This window comes from Carassius auratus, chromosome 14 (genome assembly GCF_003368295.1).
Source record: "Carassius auratus strain Wakin chromosome 14, ASM336829v1, whole genome shotgun sequence".
Taxonomy (NCBI): domain Eukaryota; kingdom Metazoa; phylum Chordata; class Actinopteri; order Cypriniformes; family Cyprinidae; genus Carassius; species Carassius auratus.
Genome location: NC_039256.1, coordinates 30,837,007 through 30,861,998, shown reverse-complemented (window position 1 = coordinate 30,861,998; position 24,992 = coordinate 30,837,007). Strand labels below are relative to the sequence as shown.

Sequence of the window (24,992 nt, the reverse complement as noted above, 5' to 3'; positions counted from 1 at the left end):
GCTCTCTCAGCAGATGTAAAGGTCTGATTCTCCTCCTTCTGTCTAGATGACCCTTCTTAGCGGCTCAGTGGCTGCAAACGGAGACTTCGCATATGTTGCTCAACAGGCCTGGATCCTCAACGATTCCCTCCGGGAGAACATCCTGTTCGGAAAAAAATACATCGAGGAGAAGTAGGGAGCGTATTCATGCATAAATGAGTTCTGCATAAAAGTCTTCGAAAATTAAACCCGTTTTTTGCTCGTCTCTCACCAGGTACAACGCAGTTCTGGAAGCCTGCTGTTTGTTTCCTGATATTATTGAGCTGCCATACGGTGATATGACTGAGGTATCTGTATTATAATGCTCTTCATATGAACTTTGACCTCGACGAACACAATCACAGCACAAGGTCGTTCAAATTTAATTCATATGAAGAGCACAAAAGCAGTCTGACGTCTCTGGGGTGTATTTGTAGCAATAGACAACAATACATTGTATGGCTCAAAATGATCCATTTTTCTTTTATGCAAAAAATCATTAGGATATTAAGTAAAGATCATGTTCCATAAAGATATTTGGTAGAATTCCTACTGTAAATATATAAAAATGCAATTTTTGATTAGTAATATGCATTGCAAAGGACTTCATTAGGACAAATTTTTGCAATAAATATATATATATATATATATTTTTTTTTTTTTTTGCACCCTCAGATTCTAGATTTTCAAATAGTTGTATCTCGGCCTTATATATAAATAAATAAATAAATATATCTTCAAAAAAAATGACTCATCAAAGTGATTTGCAGTGGCATTGTATTAACCTTATGTCATCTTTTATATCAAACTCATTCATTTTTCTTTTTTTAACTTCTTCAGAATGTTTTAATTAAACAATAAATTAAATTAGAATAATAAAATGCAATTAGGAAGAATTGATTCATCTTTGCACAACAGAAGAGGCACAGAAGAACACAAAAGTGGCATTTAGCTGTATTAACAAACTGTTTAATGATCTCAGTAAAAATAAAACTGATGCTTGTGACTGGTTTTGTGGTGCATGGTCACATGTTAGTTTTGAGTTGAAAGTGAATGATCTGCTGTAGATTGGAGAGAGAGGAGCTAACCTGAGCGGTGGCCAGCGTCAGAGAGTGAGTCTGGCTCGAGCGCTGTACAGCGAGAGACCCGTTCTTCTGCTCGATGACCCCCTCAGTGCCGTCGACGCTCGTGTGGGATCACACATATTCCACAGTGCCATCCGCCGCTCGGCCAAGAGCAGGACCGTCATCTTTGTCACGCACCAGCTGCAGGCAAGAGGCTATGAATGCATGTGATGTAGTGCACAGACACAGCACAGACTGGGACGGGACGCTGTACTCATCCAAGCTTCACTGAAGAGAGGCCGTGCTGTACTGCAAAGGCTATCGTTAGGCAGTTCCTTTATTGAGAACACAGCATGGCTTTAAATTCCTTTTTCTGCTTCTTAAATATTTTTTTAATAATTAAAATTCATGCTAACACCATGATAACACCAAAAAAACATTTATTGTTATATGTTTATTTCTTTGCATAGCTGTTATTTTAATAATACGTTTTTATTTGTATATTTTCAGGTTTTGTTTACATTTTGCTTATTTTATGTGTTTGTTTTTTTTTCCTCTCTTTTTTCTATCAAGCTTAATTTTTAAAGTTTTCTTACAATTAACATTTCAGTTATAGTAATGCAAGTACATCATTTTAAACTTAATTTATTTTGGTTAGTTACCAAGGCATTGCATTGCATTGCATTGCATTGCATTGCATTGCATTGCATTGCATTGCATTGCATTTAATTTAATTTAATTTAATTTAATTTAATTTAATTTAATTTAATTTAATTTAATTTAATTTAATTTAATTTAATTTAATTTAATTTAATTTAATTTAATTTAATTTAATTTAATTTAATTTAATTTAATTTAATTTAATTTAATTTAATTTAATTTAATTTAATTTTTATATATATTTTTTAATTTTATTTTATATATATATATATATATATATATTTTTTTTTTTTATTTTTATTTTTTTTTTTTTTTTATTTAATTTAATTTAATTTAATTTAATTTAATTTAATTTAATTATAAAGTACCCTTCATTTTTTTCATGTTGCTGCCTTATGTTAAACTGCTTTAAATTACTTTTTTTCCCACATCAATCTGCACTCCGTACAAATGATGGTAAAGCATAAAATAGTTTTTTCAATGAATATAAAACAAACATGCATCGCTTCTAATGTGATGTGAATATGCTTATGGTTGTGTTAATGTAATAAGGTCCCCTCACGGTATTTTCTGACCCTCTCTGTCTTTTCCGGCGGGTGTTTGTTCTGCAGTTCTTGCCTGAGTGTGATGAGGTGGTGTTAATGAAGGACGGTCAGATAGCAGAGCACGGCTCACACGTCCAGCTGATGGAGAAAGGCCGAGACTACGCTGCTCTTTTCAACAGCGTGCAGCAAGAGGTGCGATTCGCTGCCCGATGGGAAAACACCAGGGTCACACGCTCACAAAACATCCTACATCTCCCACTGCAAAATTCATGAGCCACGGGCTGCACAGCCACTGGGTTTGAAATGTTAATTCACGCCGTGCTTTTGTAATTTATACGTGAATCGATCTGTGGGAGTAACAGCCGAGGGACATTGTCACTGATCTCTGTATTAATGACCCAGCAGCCTTCGTTCTGGCTCATTTGTTCGGTTAATCAGGTGCGGGTTGCTCTTTACCAGGTCTCTCTCTTTCTATTTTCTTCATCCTTCATCCAGAACCTAGTGAAGAAGAACCTGAAAAGCGAGCAGAGGGCCGAGGAGGAGAGCAGCCCGCGGTCTCTGAATGTCAGCCCTGCAGCCAAACCTCACACTGAGAGCAAGAAAAGAGGTGAGGGTTTCATTCACTGCTTCTGCTCAGGACTCTGGAGATTCATTACCATAGCCATAACTTACCAGCAGCAACAAAGTAGCAAAACAAGCTGAAAATGTTTGAAATCAAACTTTGAAAATGACAAACTGTGTATGCAGATTTTTTTTTTTTTTTTTTTTAGATCATATCAAGTTTTGTGTTGATGCATTTATGTAATTGTTAACTTATTATAAATGTTAATATTTATAAATACATTCTCTCTGTCTCTCTATGCATATATATATATATATATATATATATATATATATATATATATATATATATATATATATATATATATATACACACACACACGCTGTAATTATAATTGTATTATAATAAATAAATAATAATAATAATAACAAATAATGCATTTTTTGAAAATTATACATGATCTATTCAGCTTTTCATGCTCTTGTTTTGTATTAATGCATATAATATATATTATATATAACTTATAATCAACTACAAATTCATAATTTAATAATAAAAAGCATATTCTTATATATATATATATATATGTATGTATGTATGTCTGCATGTCTGTGTTTGTGTGTGTGTATATATGAATGTTGTTATGAATTTACAATATATTGACAATAAACAAAAGTGCATTAACTGCATTGCATTATGCAATATATATACACTACAGATTTTTCTCAGTATTAATTTGAAGAACACATTGTGTTTGTCACAAACATCTGCCTTGTATGCACTTATCTGAAACGATGCAAACACAAGTTTAGTCATACAAACATCCTAGGACTGTTATACTCAATATCAGCAACATCAGTAAATCACTTGGCTGATTTCTTTGATCTGTGACCTGTGACCTGTTTTAGGAAGCGTTGTTTAACAGTCTTGTTCTTTGTTGTTGTTCTCTGTCGTCTGATGTGGCCCTCACAGATCAGCTCATGCAGACGGAGGAAAAGGGGAGCGGGGCCGTGGCCTGGACTGTGTACGCTGCTTACATCAAGGCTGCTGGAGGACCCCTGGCCTTCATCGTGAACATCCTCCTCTTCCTCTTCACCACCGGCAGCATCGCCTTCAGCAACTGGTGGCTCAGTCACTGGATCAGACAGGGCAGCGGGGTGAGACAAACTGATCATTCAGCTAACAATAGCACCTCTCTTTCTTCTGAGGAAAAGAAAAGGAGACGTTCTAATCGGTATGAAGGAATCATTGAATGAATCATTCCCATCTTCCTGTTTATTGACATGATCTGACTCTAAAGAATCATTTGTTCCCTCGCTATTTGCTCATGATCTTTCATCAAAGTACTAAAGAGAATTAAGGTGGATTACAATTTCTTCTGTGAATAATAGCTTAAATGGTTAGTTCACCCTCAAATTAATATTGTCACCATTGATCACATTGCTTGCAATGTTTACAATGTTTACATTTTCTAAATCATTAAGTATGCATGTTTTTTATTTATTGTGTGTAATATTTAAAAAATGCAACTTAATCTTATGCACATTAAATATAGTAAATGAAAGAAATAGAAACGCATGCTTGATGTATGAAAGCATGCGTTAAACTTCAGCTTTATCAGGCCGTTATATTCTGGTTTCAAAAGTTTGTCATCGGATGTGAGGATGCATACTGACGAAGCAACGTTTTTTCCCCAAAAGTCAATTTATTATTTATGTCTGAATGCACAGGATTGAGTGCATTCTTTGTTTTTATTAATGTTTCAAAAGAAAAAAACGAATTATAAATTAATCTCCAATGCGGTCAATATATTATTTTTTCATCTCAATAGTTACTTGGTTTGTTCATGAATTAGTTGCAAATAATAACATATCATTATTTTTTGAGAAAATAAATCCACTTGCTCCAAATAAATAATTAATAAATTAATTATGCAGACAATTATCCACCAAAAAATCTTATTCTCTCATCATTTACTCACTCTCACCCTTAAAAAACAGTTAATCTTAAAATGATTCACTTAGTATCTGTACTTTCACTTAAGTATATTTTTTGAGTATTTTTTACACCCCTGCACGCAAAATCCAATGAAACTTGTTCACAGGCATCAAGCAATTAGTATGATGTTTACATATGTATTTATAAGTCAGACATTGAAAGAAGTAGCTGTTTGGCACTCTTCTTAGGAAGATGCTACTTTGGCAGTATTATAAGTGACCTTTCTTTCTGTTTTAAAGATATTTTATTTTGATTGTTTGACTGCTTAAAAGATAATATAGGAAAATATAACTTAATTAATTTGCATTTCCTGCTAGCTAAACTTTACCTGCATAAACAACAATTGACTAGCTCTAAACCGAAATCCTGATCTGAATAATGATTCTCTAACCATTATTCATGGCCATTTGAATGGGACCGTTTCGAGCACTTTGGTTTGGAATGACCCTTCAATATGGCGGCCATGATTGTTTTCAGGGTGATCTATTCCGTTTGGAATGCACCAAAGATTTAAATCAAATGATTCACATTCCGAAATCCCGATCTGATCCAAATGATTCGTAAAAACCCACTCTGACTTTCCGATCAGATTCAAAAGATTTGTGAACCTAATCCAAAGTTCATTAAATCAAATCATTCGTTATTCACGTTCTGAAGTTGCAATCTGATTTTTAAAAAATTCACAAACCCGCTTTCGTAGTTTTTATCTAAATCAATGATTCATGATACACGCTCCAAAGTTGAGAGATTTAAAAGATTCGTAAACCTGCTCTGAGTCACTATCAATCAGTCGGAGCGGTTTCAGCGTAAATGACTCAATTGAATTGGTTTATCTGTTCCTCTTTTGTCGCACCATCAGCCATGTTTACAAAACACTGTCAGTACTACTACTGGCTTAGCTGGCTAGTTTTGGCCTTTATTAAACTGCTTGAGTAATATTGATTTACTTTCTGGAATATCTTTATAAATATTTTAAAGCATCAGAGTTTTGAGTCACCAGAGAATTTCAGTAGAGAGACAGATTTGATTGAAAACATCTTCATTTGTGATAGGAAATTGAACCAATTTCTTATGCGTTTGGAATAACATGAGGGTGAGTAAATGCTGACAGAATTTACATTTTAGAGTAAAATAACACTTTAAAATGGACTATGACACTTTTCTGGTTCTTTTGTACACTCTTTGAAGCTTGAAAGCTTACACATTCCTTATAACTGCAAGGAAAAATGTCTTTCATTTTGAGTTTGACAGAAGGAATAAGTCTTCACAGCCCTGCTGAAAAAACAACAACAGAGATTCTAATGGTTTCCAGTACAAATACCATCACAAACCATCAACTTTTAACCATTAAAAATGGGATTCTCTCATGTGTTTTGGGACATATCCCATTAGGATTAAGTGGTTTTAACAAGCCACCAATAGAGACCCACATTACAGTTTCCATTCAAACCAATACAAATCCCATTATAACCAGTAAAACCAATTTCTTTTCCAAGTGTGGGAAAAAAAAAAACAAGTTTTTTTCAGCTGGGAGTTTTGAAAAATGACATGATGGTGAAAAAAATAATGCCAGGATTCGTTATTGGGCGAATTATTTCTAAAGGCGACAAACCACCAGCTTGAAATCGCCAAGTTTGTATGCTTAGCCGAAATGAACATCAATCCCGAAACTAATTAAAAGTGCCAGACTCCACACGATTTACTCAGAGGGACAATCACGGCAACAGATGTTGCAGTTAACTCGCATTCTGTAAAATAATTGAGCATGGGACTGATGCACGCAGTTCAGCTGGTTTGTTGGGAATCTCCAGGGAAGGATCACGTTTTCAAGGTGATGTTCCTTTGTCTCTGTAGAATTCCTCAGTGCTGCTGGGGAACCAGACTGCTGAGAGCGACAGCATGCGACTGAATCCACACATGCAGTACTACTCCAGGGTGTACGTCTTATCCATGGGGGCGGCGCTCTTCCTGAAGACAGTGCGAGGACTGGTGTTCGTCAAGGTAATCTGGAGCTACCTTCTTGTCTCCGTTACACACAGCTGTATTTTTTATCAAACACTTAAGCAGATGCATTTCCTCTTTGCTCATGCACTATTCATCACTGCCTGAATCAACCTGAGAGTAGCAGGTTAATCTATCAAGAGGGCGTTGCATTTAATGCATTTTCCCACAGTGGTGTAGTCTTTGCAAACTGGTATGCTATTGACTATGCATCTGATATACCATTTTTGACGATACAAATTTTATATCGTTATAATGCTAATTAGATGTGTGGCAATATATTGTGATAAGCATGCACCAAAAATTTTTAAGTAGGCATGCACTGCATTAAACTCTCATGTGTTCATTTGACCAGCTATTAATGTAGCTGAATAAAATGTACAAAGAAATTTGTCGACTGAAGAAACGTACAGAGAACGAATGCAACAGTATTTATCTGTGTTCTTCAAGTCCTTTCTGGTAGTATAATGTATATTTATTATGCAATGGTAATTGACACAGCCTTTATTGCTCTACAGAGTACTATTAAATAATATGATTTCTGTCTCATTCTATGATGGGAAGCCACATCAGTTCACTGAAGGAAGTTTATTAAAATTAAATGTATTTTATTTAATTAAAAAAATCTAGATTAACACACGTTCGGAGTAAAAATATATATTTTTTTATATATGTTGTTGTACTTTGATGCAGACAATCCTTTTTGGAAGCTTTGAATCAACTGAATCAATTGCTTCGCAAAACTGATTACTATTTTGAAGCACTCCAAACATTGCGCATTAATGATGCCTGCTCGTCAAAATTGTAAATGCAACAAAAACTCAGGCCACAATTTTTATAAAACAGCTTTTACACTCCCAATGCAAACATTTTATTGAAAGTAAATTATGTGACCCTGGAGCACAAAAGCAGTCTCTGGGATATATTCGTAGCAATAGCCAAAAATACATTGCATTGGTCAAAAATATTGTTTTTTCTTTTATGCCAAAATCATTAGAATATTACGTAAAGATCTTGTTCCTATGAAGATATTTTGTAAATTTCCTACCATAAATATATAAAAAATGAATTTTTGCTAATGCATTGCTTAGAACTTCATTTGGACAACCTTAAAGGAGATTTTCTCAATAATTTGATTTTTTTTTTTTTTTTTTTTTGCACCCTCAGATTCTAGGTTTCCAAAACGTTGTATCTTGGCCAAATATTGTCTGATCCTAATAAACCACACATCAGTGGAAATTAACCCTTAAGGGTTACATATAGTAAATGCAATAAACAAAATATGAAGTGTCTGTATAACCTTATTTTATTTATTTGCAATATTCAAATAAAGAAGTTCTTTTGGCCTTAATAATTATAAGTGAAAAATCTAAAACAGTGTTCTTTCCATAGTTTCAGTTTCATTTCCACATCAAATCCGTGCTCTGCAATCCATGACATTGCCAAGTGTCTGCTTTTCTCTCTCTCTTTTTTACTGCTCTTTAATTGAAACTGCCTGCAGGCTAAATCCATTTATCTGTCCAGTGTCTTGACTTTGAGCTTGAGGGGTTGAGTATATGTGTCCCCTCAGGAACCCGTGCCCTCTTCTCCATTAAGCAGAGCTGACAGCACATTAGAGAGGTTATGTGTCTGTGTAATTGTGTGCCACTTGTATTCACTAATTCCTCGATGATGGCTAATCTCTTTTTACCCAGAGGTAAGATTGCAAATTTGGGAACTTTACATATTCTGTTAATGGAACGAATTTGTTCCCTTGTGCCAGAAAGCATCAAATCCAAATGGTAATATTTTTTTCCCATGAAGAATTTTATTACAAATGCATGTCTGGCATATTCTCAGTGGTCTGCTGATATGTGTTTGGGAATATTTGTGTTTATATGTGCTGCAGTGATGACGTTCATGCATTTACTACGCCTGGTGTGTAAAGTGCTAACAGGGGCGGATCTAGAAAAATATTGATGGGGTGGCGAGAAGGGGGCAGGAATTTTTGAGGGGTGGCAACATATGGCAGACATATATATACTGAATTTAGTCACAGTTATTACAGTTTGAAGATAAATATATGTGCACACTACAAAAGGACACAGGCTATCATTTACAAACTTAATCTCATGCAATTAATGTCTTGCATTTGGAACAGTTCATATAAGAAATAAGTGACCATACCCCATAAGCACCACCAAAGTGTATACCAATATCGCATGTAACTTTAGAGACGGTCCCTAAATTGAGACTCGTCCAACGTCCAATGTTTTTTTTTACTTTTAGTTTTCTTTTCTCTTGGCTGGATTGCTGATGTAGCTACTCTACCCTGGCATAGATGTTCATCCATCAATCATAACATTCAACCGCAAACATGAGGTGCGAGCGGTCGCGAGCGCGGATGGGAGAATGGAGGAAGTTTTTTTTTGGTAGCGGGATCGCGAATCATTTGAGTCAGTTATGGGGATCGCGAATCATTTGAGTCAGTTCGGGAGTTCGGAGCGGGTTCGCGAATCATTTGAGTCAGTTTGGGAATCGCGAATCATTTGATTCAGTTCGGGAGTTCGTAGCGGGATCGCGAATCATTTGAGTCAGTTCGGGAGTTCGTAACGGGTTCGCGAATCATTTGAGTCAGTTTGGGGATCTCAAATCATTTGAATCAGTTCGGGAGTTCGGAGCGGCTTCGCGGATCATTTGAATCAATTCGAGAGGTCGGAGGGGGTTCGCGAATCATTTGAATTAGTTCGGGAGTTTGTAGCAGGTACGCGAATCATTTGAGTCAGTTCGGGAGTTCAAAGCGGGTTCGCGAATCATTTGAATCAGTTCGGGAGTTCGGAGCGGAATCACGAATCACGAAAGATTCGCGCTCGTAAATTTTCAAATTGGCCATAACCTTTAATTCGTTGCAGCCAACTGGGGTAGCAGCGGGGGTGGCAATTCTTTCTTTTAGGGTGGTATTTTTATTATAATTAAAGAAGCGGTCTACATTGAAAAGTGTTCGTTTTGTTTTTCTATTTCTGATGCACTGCACAGCAATACCAGCCACTTTATTTTCTCTGTGTGACAAAATTAATTTAATTAAAATGTATTTGTAAATATCTTTTATTTTTTATTATATATATTTAATGTATCACATCTCACTTTAATAAAAAGAAGTCGTATGCTCACTAATGCCTCATTTATTTGACAAAAATTACAGTAAGAACAGTAATATTGGGAAATACTATTACAATGTAATAAATTATTTTCTATTGTAAAATAGTTTAAATTGTAATTTATTCCTGTGATCAAAGCTGTATTTTCAGCATCATTACTCCAGTCTTCAGTGTCACATGATCCTTCAGAAATCATTATAATATACTGATTTGAATATTTAAAATATTTCTGATTATTATCGGTGTTAAAAACAGTAGTGCTCCTTTATATTTTTGTGGAAACATTTTATTTTTCAGGATTTTTTCAAGAATAGAATTTAAGGAAGATCACATTTATTTAAAATAGAAATCTTTTGTAATGTTCTTGTAATTTTACTTTAAAATTTAATACATCTTCACTGCATTAAAGTATTTTCTTATGGGGGGGGGGTATTACTTTTTCACTTAATCACTACGATACTAAACCAATATTTTTCACAAAAAAAAAAATAATTTTCTTAATTTGTTCTCCATTTCTCCTCCGTTCTAGTTTCCTAAACTAGTTTTCTTATAAACATGACATTGTACACTGCAAATATTGTTATCTACATGAAAAATTACTAACGCTCCTCCAATAAGGTACTTTGGATAAAAGCTTGAGCTACTGTAAATGCTTACAGGTAAACATAATCCTTTATTTATTTAATTTCATTCAGCCTGAGGCTTATTCATTTCACTTTTGGTTTGAAAGGTACATTTGCAAAAATATATAACTTTTTTTATATACATTTATTAATTAAAAACATACAAGCAAGTCCAGATTAGATGAGAAAAAATAAAGCAATGCATTACTTTCCATTAAAGGTAATCAAGTAACACAGATAGTTTCTTTTTAAAGGGATTAATGCAATCTTGTTATGCATTACTTTTAAAAAATAATTTCCCCCAACACTGATATTAAATATGTTGTAATAATAAATAACTTTCATTTGCACCATAAAGCTGGCAAAGTGGCCTCTTGATTAAAATAATCTATTGTTTCTAACCAGATAATGTATCTGAATAAATCTAGCTATTATGGCTGTTTCAATGTTTGTGTGCATCCCTGACCTGTTTATTTGCTTTATGCATCTTAAATAAAGAATTTTGTATGTTTTTATAAATCAGCGGGCCATTTATTAGCATTTGGGTTGTGTCTGTGTGCATGCATTATTAACAGTGTTGTGTGTGTTGTTTCGGCAGTGCACTGTGCGGGCAGCCTCGGTTCTGCATGATCAACTATTTAAGACTCTACTTCTGAGCCCCCATGCGCTTTTTCGACACAACACCCCTGGGACGCATTCTCAACCGGTTCTCCAGGGACATGGATGAAGGTGAGGAACCTCTCTCTATCTTTATTCACACATCCTTTCACATGCAGGATGACGGGGGCGTCTCGAAGCGGTTTGATGTCTGGCTCTCTCACACGTTCGCTCTCTGCTCTTCCTCTGTGTAGTTGATGTGCGTCTGGCGATGCAAGCCGAAATGCTGCTCCAGAACGTGACATTAGTGCTGTTCTGCCTGGGTTTGGTGGGTGCTGTGTTTCCCTGGTTCCTGTTCTCCATCATTCCTTTAGGGGCGTTCCTCTTCATCGTCAACCGCATCTCCAGGTTTGGTCTTCATTTATTTATTGGGTCAAACAGATAGTTGAGCTGTGTCACTGTATAAAGTAGAACCAATTATATATATATATATATATATATATATATATATATATATATATATATATATATATATATATATATATGTGTGTGTGTGTGTGTGTGTGTGTGTGTGTGTGTGTGTGTGTGTGTTTTAGGCTGATTAACAAACTAATATGTGTTCCAACAATTTGCACAAAGTTCAAACAGTATGACATTGCATCAGAAAACCATGAAAAATATTAAACCTTGTGGCTTTTATTTTAAAGTAAAGTAATTTTTTTTATTTTTTTATAATTTAATAATTTAGTATATTGTTTAATACATTTTGTAAAATTGCTACACTTTAAATAAATGGTTATAATAGAAGAAATTAATTTATATATATAGAGAGAGAGAGAGAGAGAGAGAGAGAGAGAGAGAGAGACCTGAGTAATTCAGCTTTGCTCACAGAAATAAACTACTTTTTACAGTATATTAAAATAGAAAACAGGTCTTTTAAATTGTAATAATATTTCACAATATTACAGTTTTTTTTGTCAAATAAATGCAGCCTTGTTGAGCAGAATATTTTTTCTTTAATATTGTTTTTAAATATGTCTAAAAAGACAACAGAACCACCCTTATAAATATATTCTCATAGGATCTGTCTAAGAGAAATCTTGTTTGATCTCCTTCGCTAGGCCTCTTTTTAAGAAAAGTATGAATCATTAATAACATTATTCACATGCAATGCGTTTTTCAAATATGCACTTACAAGTTGAAATCAGCCTGATTGCTAATCAATAATACCCTGGCTCTGCCTCGTGTGACAGGCCCCATAAAGCCCCATATAAATCAGTTCAGAAGCCAGAAATGACTGCAGCTCAGCCAGGAAGATCCCCTCCGTCTCACTGTTATTGTCCCCTGTGGGCCACTAACCTGTCACATCACAGACAGCTCTGTGAGCCGCACAGATAAGCAGATGAGATGAGCCACAGCTTTGATCAAAACCCAGCCGTATATCGCCGCTCATATTCTCAGACTGGCTGACTTTTTGTAAGGGACTGAAAAAAAAAAATATATATATATATATATATATATATATATAAATATACTTTTCCGATTGTCCTTTTTACCCAAAGGGTTCTCATTCGTGAGCTGAAGCGCCTGGAAAATATCAGCCAATCCCCTTTCACCTCTCATATCACCAGCAGTCTGCAAGGCCTGTCCACGATCTATGCTTACGGCAGGGGGGCTGACTTCATACACAGGTAATATTCACACTACAGGATGCCCTCCATGACTTTGCAGAACTTTTGTCTGAAGCAAACACTGCAGGGAAACTTTACTTGAGGGCTGTAAATACCGTGGCCTCAGAAAGTTTGCACCAAGTTCAAACAGTGCATAGATGCCACACTCACAAATGGCAATGCATCAGAAAATCATGAACAATGCAGAACCGAGTGACTTTTATTTTAAAGGAATGCTATTATACACACTTTTCACGTGACAATTCACACTAATAAGTTTACGTTTTAAATAAAACCTGTAATTATAAATATAATTAAGAATTATTTTGATTAATGCATTATATACTTATATGTTTTAATCTAGATTATGTACTATATTATAATCAATACATAAATGCATGCATATTCTACCATTTAAAAAGGTTGGGGTCTGTATTTTTTTTTTTTTTTTTTAAATCAATTTATTGTTTTATTCAACAAGGACACATTATATTGATCAGAAATGACAGTAATGACAACATTAATCAACATTAATAATCAGAAATGTTTCTTGAGCAGCAAATCGACACATAAGAATGATTTCTGAAGGATCATGTGACACTGAAGACTGTAGGAATGATGCTGAAAATACAGCTTTTGATCACAGAAATAAATGCAATTTTAAAATATTTTACAATAGAGAAGTGTTTTTTTTAATAGTATTAATATTTCAAAATATTACAGTTTTTCTGATCAAATAAATGCAGCCTTGGTGAGCAAAAGAGACTATCTATCTAAATTTATGTATATTTATATGTGTGTGTGTGTTTGTGTGTGTGTGTGTTTGTGTGAGCTTGTTCATGTGGTTAATGAGGACACAGATTTGTATAATGACATAGGTATGACACAGGTATTACAATGTGGATGGTGGTTTATGAGGACATTTTTAGTGTCCCCGTAATTCAAAATGCTTATAAATCATACAGAATTAGTTATTTTGAAAATCCAAAAATGCACAAAGTTTCCTGTGAAGGTTAGGTTTAGGTGTAGGGTTGGTGAAGGGCAATAGAAAATACAGTTTGTACAGAATAAAACCCATTATGCCTATGGAGATTCCCCTTAAACCACATATACCAACATGTATGTGTGTGTGTGCTCTTGTTTTTGTGTCATATCAGGACACAACTCTGTATAATGACATGGGTATGACACAGGTATTACAATGAGAGGGTGACTTATGAGGACATAAGCCATGTCCCCATTTTTCAAAACGCTTATAAATCATACAGAATGAGTTTTTTTGAGAAAGTAAAAATCCACATATTTCCTGTGAGGGTTAGGTGTAGGGTTGGTGTAGGGCCATAGAATATACAGTTTGTACAAACTGTGTGTGTGTGTGTGTGTGTTTGTGTAGAAAATTAAAAGTATGTTATGAATAAGCTTATAAAAAATAAGGCTAAATACTGTATATACTCCACCAGGAATCAAGCCTTGCTGGACACAAACCAAGCGTGTCACTATCTGTTCAGCTGTGCTATGCGCTGGCTGGCTGTGCGTCTGGACCTCATCAGCATTTCTCTCATCACCACCGTCGCGCTCCTCATCGTCTTCATGCACGGCCGCATTCCTCCCGCTTACGCCGGTCTGGCCATCTCCTACGCCGTACAGGTGCGCCGCTCTCACACACTGTCTATATGATTGGGGATGCTTGTAGGGAAGAACCGTTACTGTGCCGTCATTAATTCACATTGCTTACTATTGCTCAGTTGTTATTTACTCCGTTTTCTTTCCCTTCCCACATCCAGCTAACCGGCCTGTTTCAGTTCACCGTGAGGCTGCTTTCTGAAACCGAAGCCCGTTTTACATCAGTAGAGCGGATCAATCATTACATAAAGGTAGAAGCTCCTGTGACACATGCGTGCTGGTTGTATCAATGGCAAATAGAAAGGGACAAACCATTTGTTATTCAGCTGACACAGCGCACAAAAGACACCAGATCTTTGCTTTGCACAGGCGGCTGAGCCCAGCGGTCAGCGCTGCATAGTGAGCCTGCTACATCACGCTCAGCAGGCTTCACGAGAGGCATTTTTTGCTAGACAGAACATTATAGCGTATGACACAGCTTGTTTCAGGAGGCTCTTATCAAAGCAGAGCAGTACAGCTGTCTTAGCTGCCACCCATGTGGCGGAAAGCATTTTACAGTGATTAACGAAGCCAATAATGGTCTGACTGAGTTCTGAAGGACAAAGTATCCAAGTTATTTTGCAATGCAAAAGTAAGTTGCTGTAGGAAAGTAACTGTACGAATAAAAAAAGTGCAGTAAAACTCCATATGAAGGCAGCTTCCTTATAAATTAAACTTTTAAATTCCATAGTGAACTACAGTCAACGTGCTTGCCTTGCATTATGACCATTGCACACTCTTAAAGGGATAGTTCACCCAAAAATGCAAATTTGTGTTAATTTACTCACTCAGGCCATCTGAGATGTACATGAAGGTAGAACAGAAGAGAAAGCTTTTAGCTGAAACCGTGGTCAGCAGCTGCCCGTTTTAGAAAATAAATAAAATAGCATATAAAGGAGCACAAAATTCATACCTGTGGCTCCTGGTGATATATTGAGGTCTTATGAAGTGAAACGATCGGTCTGTGCAAGAAACTGTTCATTATTTACAGCATTATTACCTGTAATCCAGAACCTCAGACAAACAGTCTGGAGTGATGTTCGGTTCACAAACGAATCATTCTTTTGAATTGGTTTATTTTAGCGAACGAGTTGAATCCATTCACCAAATCAGACTTTGGAGAAGCTTTACCTTTGCTGTTTGATCATATTTCTCATGTATGTAAAGTAACTGTAAATTTGACAAATCACTAGAAAAGCTTGATGTGTACTGGCGGCTATACATTATTTACAATTATTTTATTCACAAGGATTTTTATAAAAAAAAAAACAATTTCAGCCAATTTCTGTCTTACCTTTCATCTCAAAAGTTATGGAGAAAATTGTGCTGAATCAACTTCAACGTTTTCTGACAAGTAAATGTGTTTATGAGCTTATTCAATCTGGTTTTAAGTCTGGTTTCAACCTTTTGAGAGTGTTAAATGATGTTTACCTCTCGATTCCAGAGACTCTGTGGTTATTATTCTTTTAGATTTATCGGCCGCTTTTGATACCATAGACCACTTCTCACCATTATCCAGATTAGAGGATACTAGGGTAGATATAACAGCAAACTTTCTGAAACTTTTCAGTCATACCTGTCTGACAGGAAGTTTTTTAGACACTTCCCCTGCACCTCTGACCCGTGGTGTTCCACAAGGCTCTGTTTTAGCTCCCTCTCTATTTTCTCTTAACATGCTAACTCTGGGCTCTATACTTAGAAAATATGGTGTATCTTTTTATTTCTATGCAGATGATACTCAAACCCATCTACCAATCAAAAGAGACAATTCCACTGTGATTACTTCTCTTCTGCAATGTTTAGAGGAGGTTAAGTCATGCCTAGCCCAAAATGTCTTCTAATTGTTTTCAGTCCAAATGATAATTGAAGTCCTGAGTTAGAAGTTTTATCCATTTTTTTTAATCCTTTTTATACAGGTGCAGAACATAGGTGTTCTTGTTGACCAGCATTTAAAAATCTCTCTTCTGTTAATGGATCCAGTTTCTATTAGCTTCGTTTACGGCCTGAAATTAAAAACTTTCTCTCTCCTAAAACTTTAGAAATGGCTGTCCATGTGTTTGTTATGCATTACTGCAATTCTTTATATTGCAGTACATTTAAGTCTCAAATTGTGCGTCTTCATCTCGTCCAAAACGCTGCGGCCTTGTTGGTAGTCCTGTTTTCTGTGTATGTGGTATAATCTTGCTCTTCTGTAAAGCACTTTGGTCAGCCTGGTGGCTGTTGTAAATGCAGATCATCATTATTCACTCAGAACCTGGAAAGCGAGGGTCCTCGGCAGATCTGCGGCTCCTCTGCTCCTGTTTCCAGCTGGCCAGAAGAAGGACGAATCACCTTCCAGAATGTGGAAATGCGATATCGGGATGACCTTCCTCTGGTGCTGAAGAATCTCTCCTTCAGTGTTCTTCCAGAAGAGACCATTGGGATAGTTGGCAGAACGGGTTCAGGTACACCTGTCTGCTTGGCTGTTTTATTCTCTCAGATGCTGTTTGTGTTCATCTCTACTGCTGGTCATATTACTGGAGGAGGATATAGTTTGTGACACAGGTGGGTTGTTTCTTCAGGGAAATCTTCACTGGGTGTCGCACTCTTCAGACTAGTGGAGCTCAGCCGGGGATCAATCATCATTGATGGTGTCGACATCGCTCACATCGGTCTGGAGGACTTGAGGAGCAAGCTGTCAGTCATCCCCCAAGAGCCGGTTCTTTTCATTGGCTCTGTCAGGTACGGTCCACATCACTTTACCAAGACATGAAGTCAACATGATGCAACCCATGTCACTTACACAATGTCACATACAGTATTTCAATGTGAAACAGGATATTTAACAAGAAAAAAAGTAGGAATAGACATTTTACCTGTCTAGAATTGATTGGATTGAGAAAAGTCTATTTAGAGAAAAATTTGTTAAATTGATGAATAGGGATAGTAAAGGCAGTGGTTCCCAACCTTTTTAACTCACGGCCCACACAACCAAACACATATGTTTTTGCGGCCCACTGCACAAAAATTAACTGACCCCGCTATTGTTGGGTTAATAGGAGATCGATTATTAACTGTCTTTATCGGATGAACTGGCAATGAACAGAAAATAACTCAGGCTGGTACCGCTTGGCACAACTGCTGTTGTTCTGTAGCATAAGCAGCAAAAATATCTAAGATAAATTGGGAGTTTATTCTTAAACCAATCAGTGAGCTTGAATAGTGGAAGCATAGTTACAGTTTAATATTTATTTTTTCTTATTTAATTATACATGAAACGATGTTATTGTGTTATGACATAGACATTTTTACATATATGAACAATATTATTATTTATTTTAATAGTAATTGGCGGCCCACCTGCAATACCATCGCGACCCACTGGTTGAAAACCACTGGCTTAGATAATATATAGTTCGAAAATATTTTTATTTAGAATAAACTCTGTTCTTTTAAATTTTTAATTCAACAAAGAATCCTGAAAAACAGTATCAAAGATTTTTAAAAAAAAACTGATTCCAGCACATTAAAATGATTTTTGGAGATCATGTGACCAGGGACGGATCTAGAAAAATATTGTTGGGGTGGCGAGAAGGGGGCAGGAATTTTTGAGGGGTGGCAACATATGGCGGACGTATATATACTGAATTTAGTCACAGTTATCACAGTTTGATGATAAATATATGTGCAAACTACAAAAGGACACAGGCTATCATTTAGAAACTTAATCTCATGCAATCAATGTCTTGCATTTGAAACAGTTCATATCAGGAATAAGTGACCATACCCCATAAGCACCACCACACTCACTAATGCATACAGTATGCATCGACATGTCATTAAGAGCATTATAAAAGGTTCAGTGTTATCAATATGTCAATTTATTATAAGAAACACAAGATTTTAACAGCCAGTGACATTTCCAGCTGGGGAGACTCAACTGATTTTCTGCAGTTTAGTGTTAATCATCATCTAACTCAACCAGTCAAGAGCTAGATTTAGCCTTAGATGTTATATGAATATGGTCCATGAAGCATTGATTTTATTAGCTGACAATAATAATAATAAATAAACATTATAGGCACAAATACAAATGTCCTTTTAGAAATTGTTTCTGAAAAATATGGTGTTATTGTTTTGGCAGGCTTAAATTAAAACTTTTATGAAAACTTGTGTGATATTCCTTTAAAATAATGTTTTAGTATATCTTTTTTAAGTATATTTTACTAAGCAATTTCTTACATAATTTCTTTGAGTTAGACCAAACTTTTATTTTGGTGGGTTATAACCAGAGTTTCTGTGTTTTTTAATGAACTATTATTATTAGCTAATAGCAAGCATAGCATATCAAGTATAGCATACTCTGTGCAATAGTATTATATTTCTGTTTGAATTTCTTCAAAGTTACACCAAAATTTTATTTTGACAGGTTGTCATAAAGACATTGCAGTTTCTGTCAGTCTGTGTATACGATACGAATGAATGATGATAGTTTTATCAAATGAAATGGTGAAATCCACATGTGTAGCATCATCATGTGTCAATATAGTGAAGAGCTGAAAACACCACGCATGGTTCAGTGTGTGTGTGTGTGTGTGTGTGTGTGTGTGTCTGTGGTAAAGCACACATTCCCAGAGACGTGTATAACAACACCTTAAGGGTTTTCATAAGCAGGATTTATTGTTGTGCCCCCTTCCTCAAATATGATAATGGAAAAAAAACTACTATAGGGGTGAAAAAATAACTTTAATCAAATAAAAAACTAAATGAATAAATTGTATTATTTACAAATCACAATTGTAGCTCTTGACATTTACCTGTGGCTATAACTTTATTATGAATCTAATTTACTCTAGTTTACTATGATAAAACCATGGTTTATTTTTGTAAGGGTTGTGATATGCATGTTTTTTGTTGAAGAAATTATAAAGCCTGTGTCATCTATACCAAAAAGGTGGCCAAAAATGAAAGATTAAGTGAATATTTGAATGAAATGTTTGGTCAGTAGCGTGTCCTGTAATTGTAACAGCAGCAATCACATGGCATTTGTAATAACATTTACATAAATAGTGTATTTTGTATTTGTCTACATTATGTATTTTAACAGTGTTATTATTAACCAATCATTATTGCCTCATTATTTTTTTATATAATGCATTTTAAGCCATTTTAAAGGCTATTGATGGCTTAGGTCTGTTTTTTTAGCAACAACAACAACAACAACAAAATATTACAGTATATTAATAATTTGTTAATTATTAGAGTTTGGGGTTTCGCGAATCATTTGAGTCAGTTCGGGAGTTCAAAGCGGGATCGCGAATCATTTGAGTCAGTTTGGGGATCGCGAATCATTTGAATCAGTTTGGGAGTTCGGAGCGGCTTCGCGGATCATTTGAATCAATTCGAGAGTTCGGGTTCGCGAATCATTTGAGTCAGTTCGGGAGTTCGGAGCGGGTTCGAGAATCATTTGAGTCAGTTCGGGAGTTCAAAGCGGGTTCGCGAATCATTTGAGTCAGTTTGGGGATCGCGAATCATTTGAATCAGTTCGGGAGTTCGTAGCGGGATCGCGAATCATTTGAGTCAGTTTGGGAGTTCGGAGCGGCTTCACGGATCATTTGAATCAATTCGAGAGTTCGGAGCGGGTTCGCGAATCATTTGAGTCAGTTCGGGAGTTCAAAGCGGGTTCGCGAATCATTTGAGTCAGTTTGGGGATCGCGAATCATTTGAGTCAGTTTGGGAGTTCGGAGCGGGATCGCAAATCATTTGAATCAGTTCGAGAGTTCGGAGAGGCTTCGCGGATCATATGAATCAATTCGAGAGTTCGAAGCGGGTTCGCGAATCATTTGAGTTAGTTTGGGGATCGCAAATCATTTGAGTCAGTTTGGGAGTTCGGAGCGGGATCGCGAATCATTTGAATTTTTTTTTTCAAAAAAAAAAAAGCAGACAAAATCGTACTAATCCATAACTTTTGAACAGCAGTTTCATTTCTAAAGTTGAGCAAGTTCTTGTATTTTGATGAAAATAACATCCACTTGATGAATCAGTAAAACTAGGGTCAGATAATATTTATAAATTGATTATATCACCAACAGATCAAATCTGGATCCTTGGGATCAGTATACAGATGCACAGATCTGGGAAGCTCTGGAGAAAACGCACATTAAGGACATGGTGAGTAATAGCAAAAGTTCCTAGTTTGATTTTCTGAAGTCTGACTTTGTATCGGCTTTGGAGTAGCTGTGGTTTAGTCCCATGTTGATTTATTTTCAGGTAAGCCAGCTGCCTAATTCACTGCATTCAGAGGTGACGGATAATGGAGAGAACTTCTCAGTGGGAGAGAGACAGCTTCTGTGTGTGGCCAGAGCTCTTCTCAGACACAGCAAGGTAACAGTTGAGATCACCGACGCTCTCACTTACCCATTTAAACTAGAAACAACCCATGCCTAATATGACTAGCCTCTATCACAAAAGAGAAGTTGTGCCAAGATGCCTAAACCTAAAGTTACAGCTTTCTTCTCCCCCTTTAAAATCGATGAAGCTGTTGATTCAGCTGCTTTGACTATATTTGATTATATGGTTAGATGCAGTGTATTATTTGCATTCATCATTGTTATTCCCTTGCTGTTGAGATGCACTGGTGAATCTGTTGTGAAGCGATGAAACATTGCCACCCAATGGCAGACAGTGAATGACTATTTAAAAATCATTTGTCAGTGACACAGATATATAATTCCTGAGGGGAAAAAATGGTTCCTCAGTGTTTTGACTTCAAGGCCCTATATTTTGCTAAAAAAAAAAATAAAAAAATAAAAAATCAAAAAGGCCCCAAATGTTTTATCAACTATGGGCACTCCTAGTCTCTGTATAAATAAGAATTAAAATTAAAATAATTACATTCGCAGGATTCCAAAAGATTTAGAAGCTGAATATTTTCCAAGGATCTCGCTCTTTTTAAGCCAATGAATTTACATGACTCTTACATTTTAATTTGTGATTTAAAAATGTTTTTACTCACAGTTTCTAATCTATTTTAGAGCGTGGCATGACTAGAAAAATGTGTATTCATTATTAATAATCCTAAGGATTTTAAAGTTATCATTTATTTATTTAGAAATAAAGAATGGAAGTTGAAATCCCTTTTAAAATGAGACACAATAATATTTATATTAATATTTTCCAGTTTTCCAGGACATTGGGTATCCTGGTTCTTCAAACAAAACAGTTGTTGAGGGGCTGAATTAAGAAATATCTTATTTTTAGTTGTTTTATCTTATTTTAATACTGATTTTATCATATTTTAAGTCATTGTATGATCCTCTTAAAAATTTGCTGAGGCCCCTTGGTCAAGAACCGCTGATTTAGACAATGTTACAATATAACTCTTTTCCCGCCAAAGATGAGTTTTGGTGTTTTTTTTTGTATTTTCACTGTTATTCACGAAGGGGCGCTATTACACATCTTCTGAACAAATACAAAACTCCCGAACAAAAACAGATGCATATTAAAAATAATGATCATCAGAAATGGACCGCATGTAAATTAAAACTGTATAATGTTACGGAGTAAAGTGTTGATCCAGGAAGTGATTTATGTCTGAGCAAGTGTTGACGGAAGTGATTTACTGGATTTATGCTCTGATAATCATACTAAATATTATCCAGATCTAGTTTTTGATAAAAATTAGATTTTCTCACCTTTTTGCCCAAAATTATGCGTTTTTATGAAACCTACCTTTATTCAAGTGTTGTTTAAAAAATGCCTTAAGCTAGAATTTATTTTTTATTAATTTATTTTAAAAAAAATGTAAAAGATTTTTATTTTGGTGTATTGCATATTCAAACATTCAAATTACACTGGAGCCCATCACATTTTAGTGAAAATCATCAAAAACATTGGCGTTGGCTGGAAACTTTTTCTCAAAAATGCTGACGGGGAAAGAGTTATTCATCTTTGTTTCGTTACTGGCTATTCTAATGACAAGGAGACAAGCCATTCGATGTGTCCTGCCACAGTGTCAATTAGACATCTCAACACAGGAGAAAAATCCTGTTAACTTAAAATGTAAAGAAAGAAAACAACAAGCGCCATTAAACAGATTTGTGTTGAGATTGATTGTGCTGTGTGTGTTTCAGATCCTGCTGTTAGACGAGGCAACAGCTGCTATTGACACAGAGACAGACCGCCTCATTCAGGACACGATTCGCACCTCGTTCAGAGGCTGCACCTCTCTAGTGATCGCCCATCGCCTCAACACTGTGCTCAACTGTGACAGGATCATGGTCCTGGACCAGGGGCAGGTGCGTGCACTCCTTTATACACTCATACACAATCTACTGTATGTGTCCGCTCATATCATAGCTGTTTTAACAGTGTGGAAGCCGACAAGTATCACTCACTCTGAAAAACAAACAAACACACCTGTGAAAAATGTAGAAATGTCCCTAGAAATCAATTTAAGGTGGCAAAAATCACACCTAAATGAAAATGTTATTACGGTCACCGCAAACTAAAAAATCACACATAATATGAATATGAAAAACTTGTCACAACAGGCCTAATATTGTCTTGTTACTGATATCAACTAATTATTTTTTTTATTTTTTTTGTCAATCTCGCATGTTAGGTGTTTTAATGGATAGACAACAAAACATTAAACCAAGTGGCATTTATAAGAAACAGCTCAAGCATACATTTAAGGTGCAAAACGTCCACAAAACACAAGTTTGTTCGTTTTTAAATGATAAAAGTATATATATAATGTACAAAAAAAGTTTTAAGAATTTGCATTGTTTTTGTTCTTAGTTAATGTGCAAAGCTGCAGGCTGTAAAAATCTCTCCCAGCGTTATGAATTATTTCCATGTCAAATTAAATCAATAGATAACTCTATACGGACAGTAGTCAAACTATAACATCACTATAACACATGCAGGTGCAATTAAATCTTTAAATGCTGATGCATTGGTTTTATGTGTAGAATAACTGACTCAGAACAGAAAAGTGAGTGTTGTAAAATCATAACGCCTCATTTGCTTTAAAAAATCGGACTTGGTTTGATATTTTGCATCAAAACACTGCCTATATATACAGTATGGATTATATACAGTAAGTCAAAGTAATGTCTTGTTGTTTTTTAAATAGATTTGGGAGTTTGACACCCCTTCAAACCTGCTGGCCGATGAAAACTCCCGTTTCCGTGCCATGATGGTGGCAGCAGAAGAAAGCAGACACTGAAGATACTCCAGATTGAAATCCTGGAAGCTGCTCAAACTGAGATTGTCAGTCTGTTTGTTGTAATGTAAGACGATGATATTGTTATAGTAAGCGCACAGAGAGATTATATAGTGCATTACGTCATGAAGAAGAGCCTTCCAATGGGAACAGTCATGTTGATGGCACTTTATTTGTGTTACTGGCCTGCTGAAGTGTTTCTCGTAGACGACTCTCTTCTGTCTGTGTTCGGCCGAAGTAAATTTTGCACACTGATAATGTTTTTGTTTTCCTGTCGTTTTTCTCTTTATAAAAGCATACAAGATATGTGTCGAGCGTAAGGTAAACTGTTGATCTGATTTGTTGAGTTCCATGCATACATGAATCCAACCAAAGATCAATCATTCCAGACATCAGCAAAACCCTTTTATTTTTTATTTTTTTGAATTATTTTGCATTATTTCCTTGTGCTTTCGTTGATGCTCATACTGTGTACGTTTTGTGCCTCTGCTGTTAAATATTTGGCAGGTACCTGTAAAAAGCATCGTGCGGATAGTGTTTTACTCACACAAATGTGCAATGTGAGTTCATGCAATAATTCAACGAGACAGTGCTGCTCTTATTTGTATTTTAAGTGCATATTTCTGTGTAATCTTTTATCACATGCTAAATTTCTAATTCATTCAATGAGAGTGCCTGTAATACTTCATATCAAGACTACACTTTGTGATCTCTTCAGGGATGGATGACAAAATTGCACATTTAGGTACCTGAATTATGCAAGAATTTGGGTCTATATATGTAATTATTTTGTATTAATATATATGCCATACGCATCTGTTTAAATGTATATCTTGGAAATATCAAGATGAAGAGAAATCTGTTCACAAACTTAGATATGCTTAGGAGTTGTAGAGTTATGGAGTTGTCTTGTTCTTTATGATTCAGAGATTATAGTTTTGTGGTTGTTTCATGAACACTTGTTTTATGATTGTTATTAAAAAAACAATGCTTTATTGAATAAAGGTTATATTTATACATTTAACGGTTTTGTGTGTGTGGTACAATTAAACCCTAGTAAAAAAAAAAAAAAAGTAATTGACCTTGTGGAGACACTTTTTGGGGAAACTATTCATAAATCATTATATTATTTTATTTATTGAAAATTTTAAAATATAATACATGTTTTCTGTAAGGGTTAAGGGGATAAAAACTACAGTATAAATTGTTTATGGGAAGTTACAATATAACTTGATAACCCAACGTTT

The 24,992-nt window shown here is 35.4% G+C and overlaps 1 protein-coding gene across 1 annotated transcript in view; it reads left to right on the top strand.

The window, feature by feature from the left end:
* The window catches only part of LOC113114309 (multidrug resistance-associated protein 5), a 43,773-nt gene extending 19,036 nt beyond the window's left edge, over positions 1-24,737 (top strand). Inside the window, 19 exon segments of the mRNA XM_074559951.1 lie at positions 47-171; positions 254-326; positions 1,086-1,289; positions 2,354-2,479; positions 2,783-2,894; positions 3,822-4,006; positions 6,702-6,848; positions 11,207-11,266; positions 11,268-11,337; positions 11,460-11,613; positions 12,768-12,896; positions 14,336-14,522; positions 14,660-14,749; positions 16,789-16,981; positions 17,099-17,258; positions 20,609-20,687; positions 20,787-20,900; positions 22,649-22,813; positions 23,656-24,737. Coding sequence (XP_074416052.1) covers positions 47-171; positions 254-326; positions 1,086-1,289; positions 2,354-2,479; positions 2,783-2,894; positions 3,822-4,006; positions 6,702-6,848; positions 11,207-11,266; positions 11,268-11,337; positions 11,460-11,613; positions 12,768-12,896; positions 14,336-14,522; positions 14,660-14,749; positions 16,789-16,981; positions 17,099-17,258; positions 20,609-20,687; positions 20,787-20,900; positions 22,649-22,813; positions 23,656-23,748 — 2,466 coding nt within the window. The 3' untranslated portion in view covers positions 23,749-24,737.
* Positions 24,738-24,992: the final 255 nt, after the last annotated feature.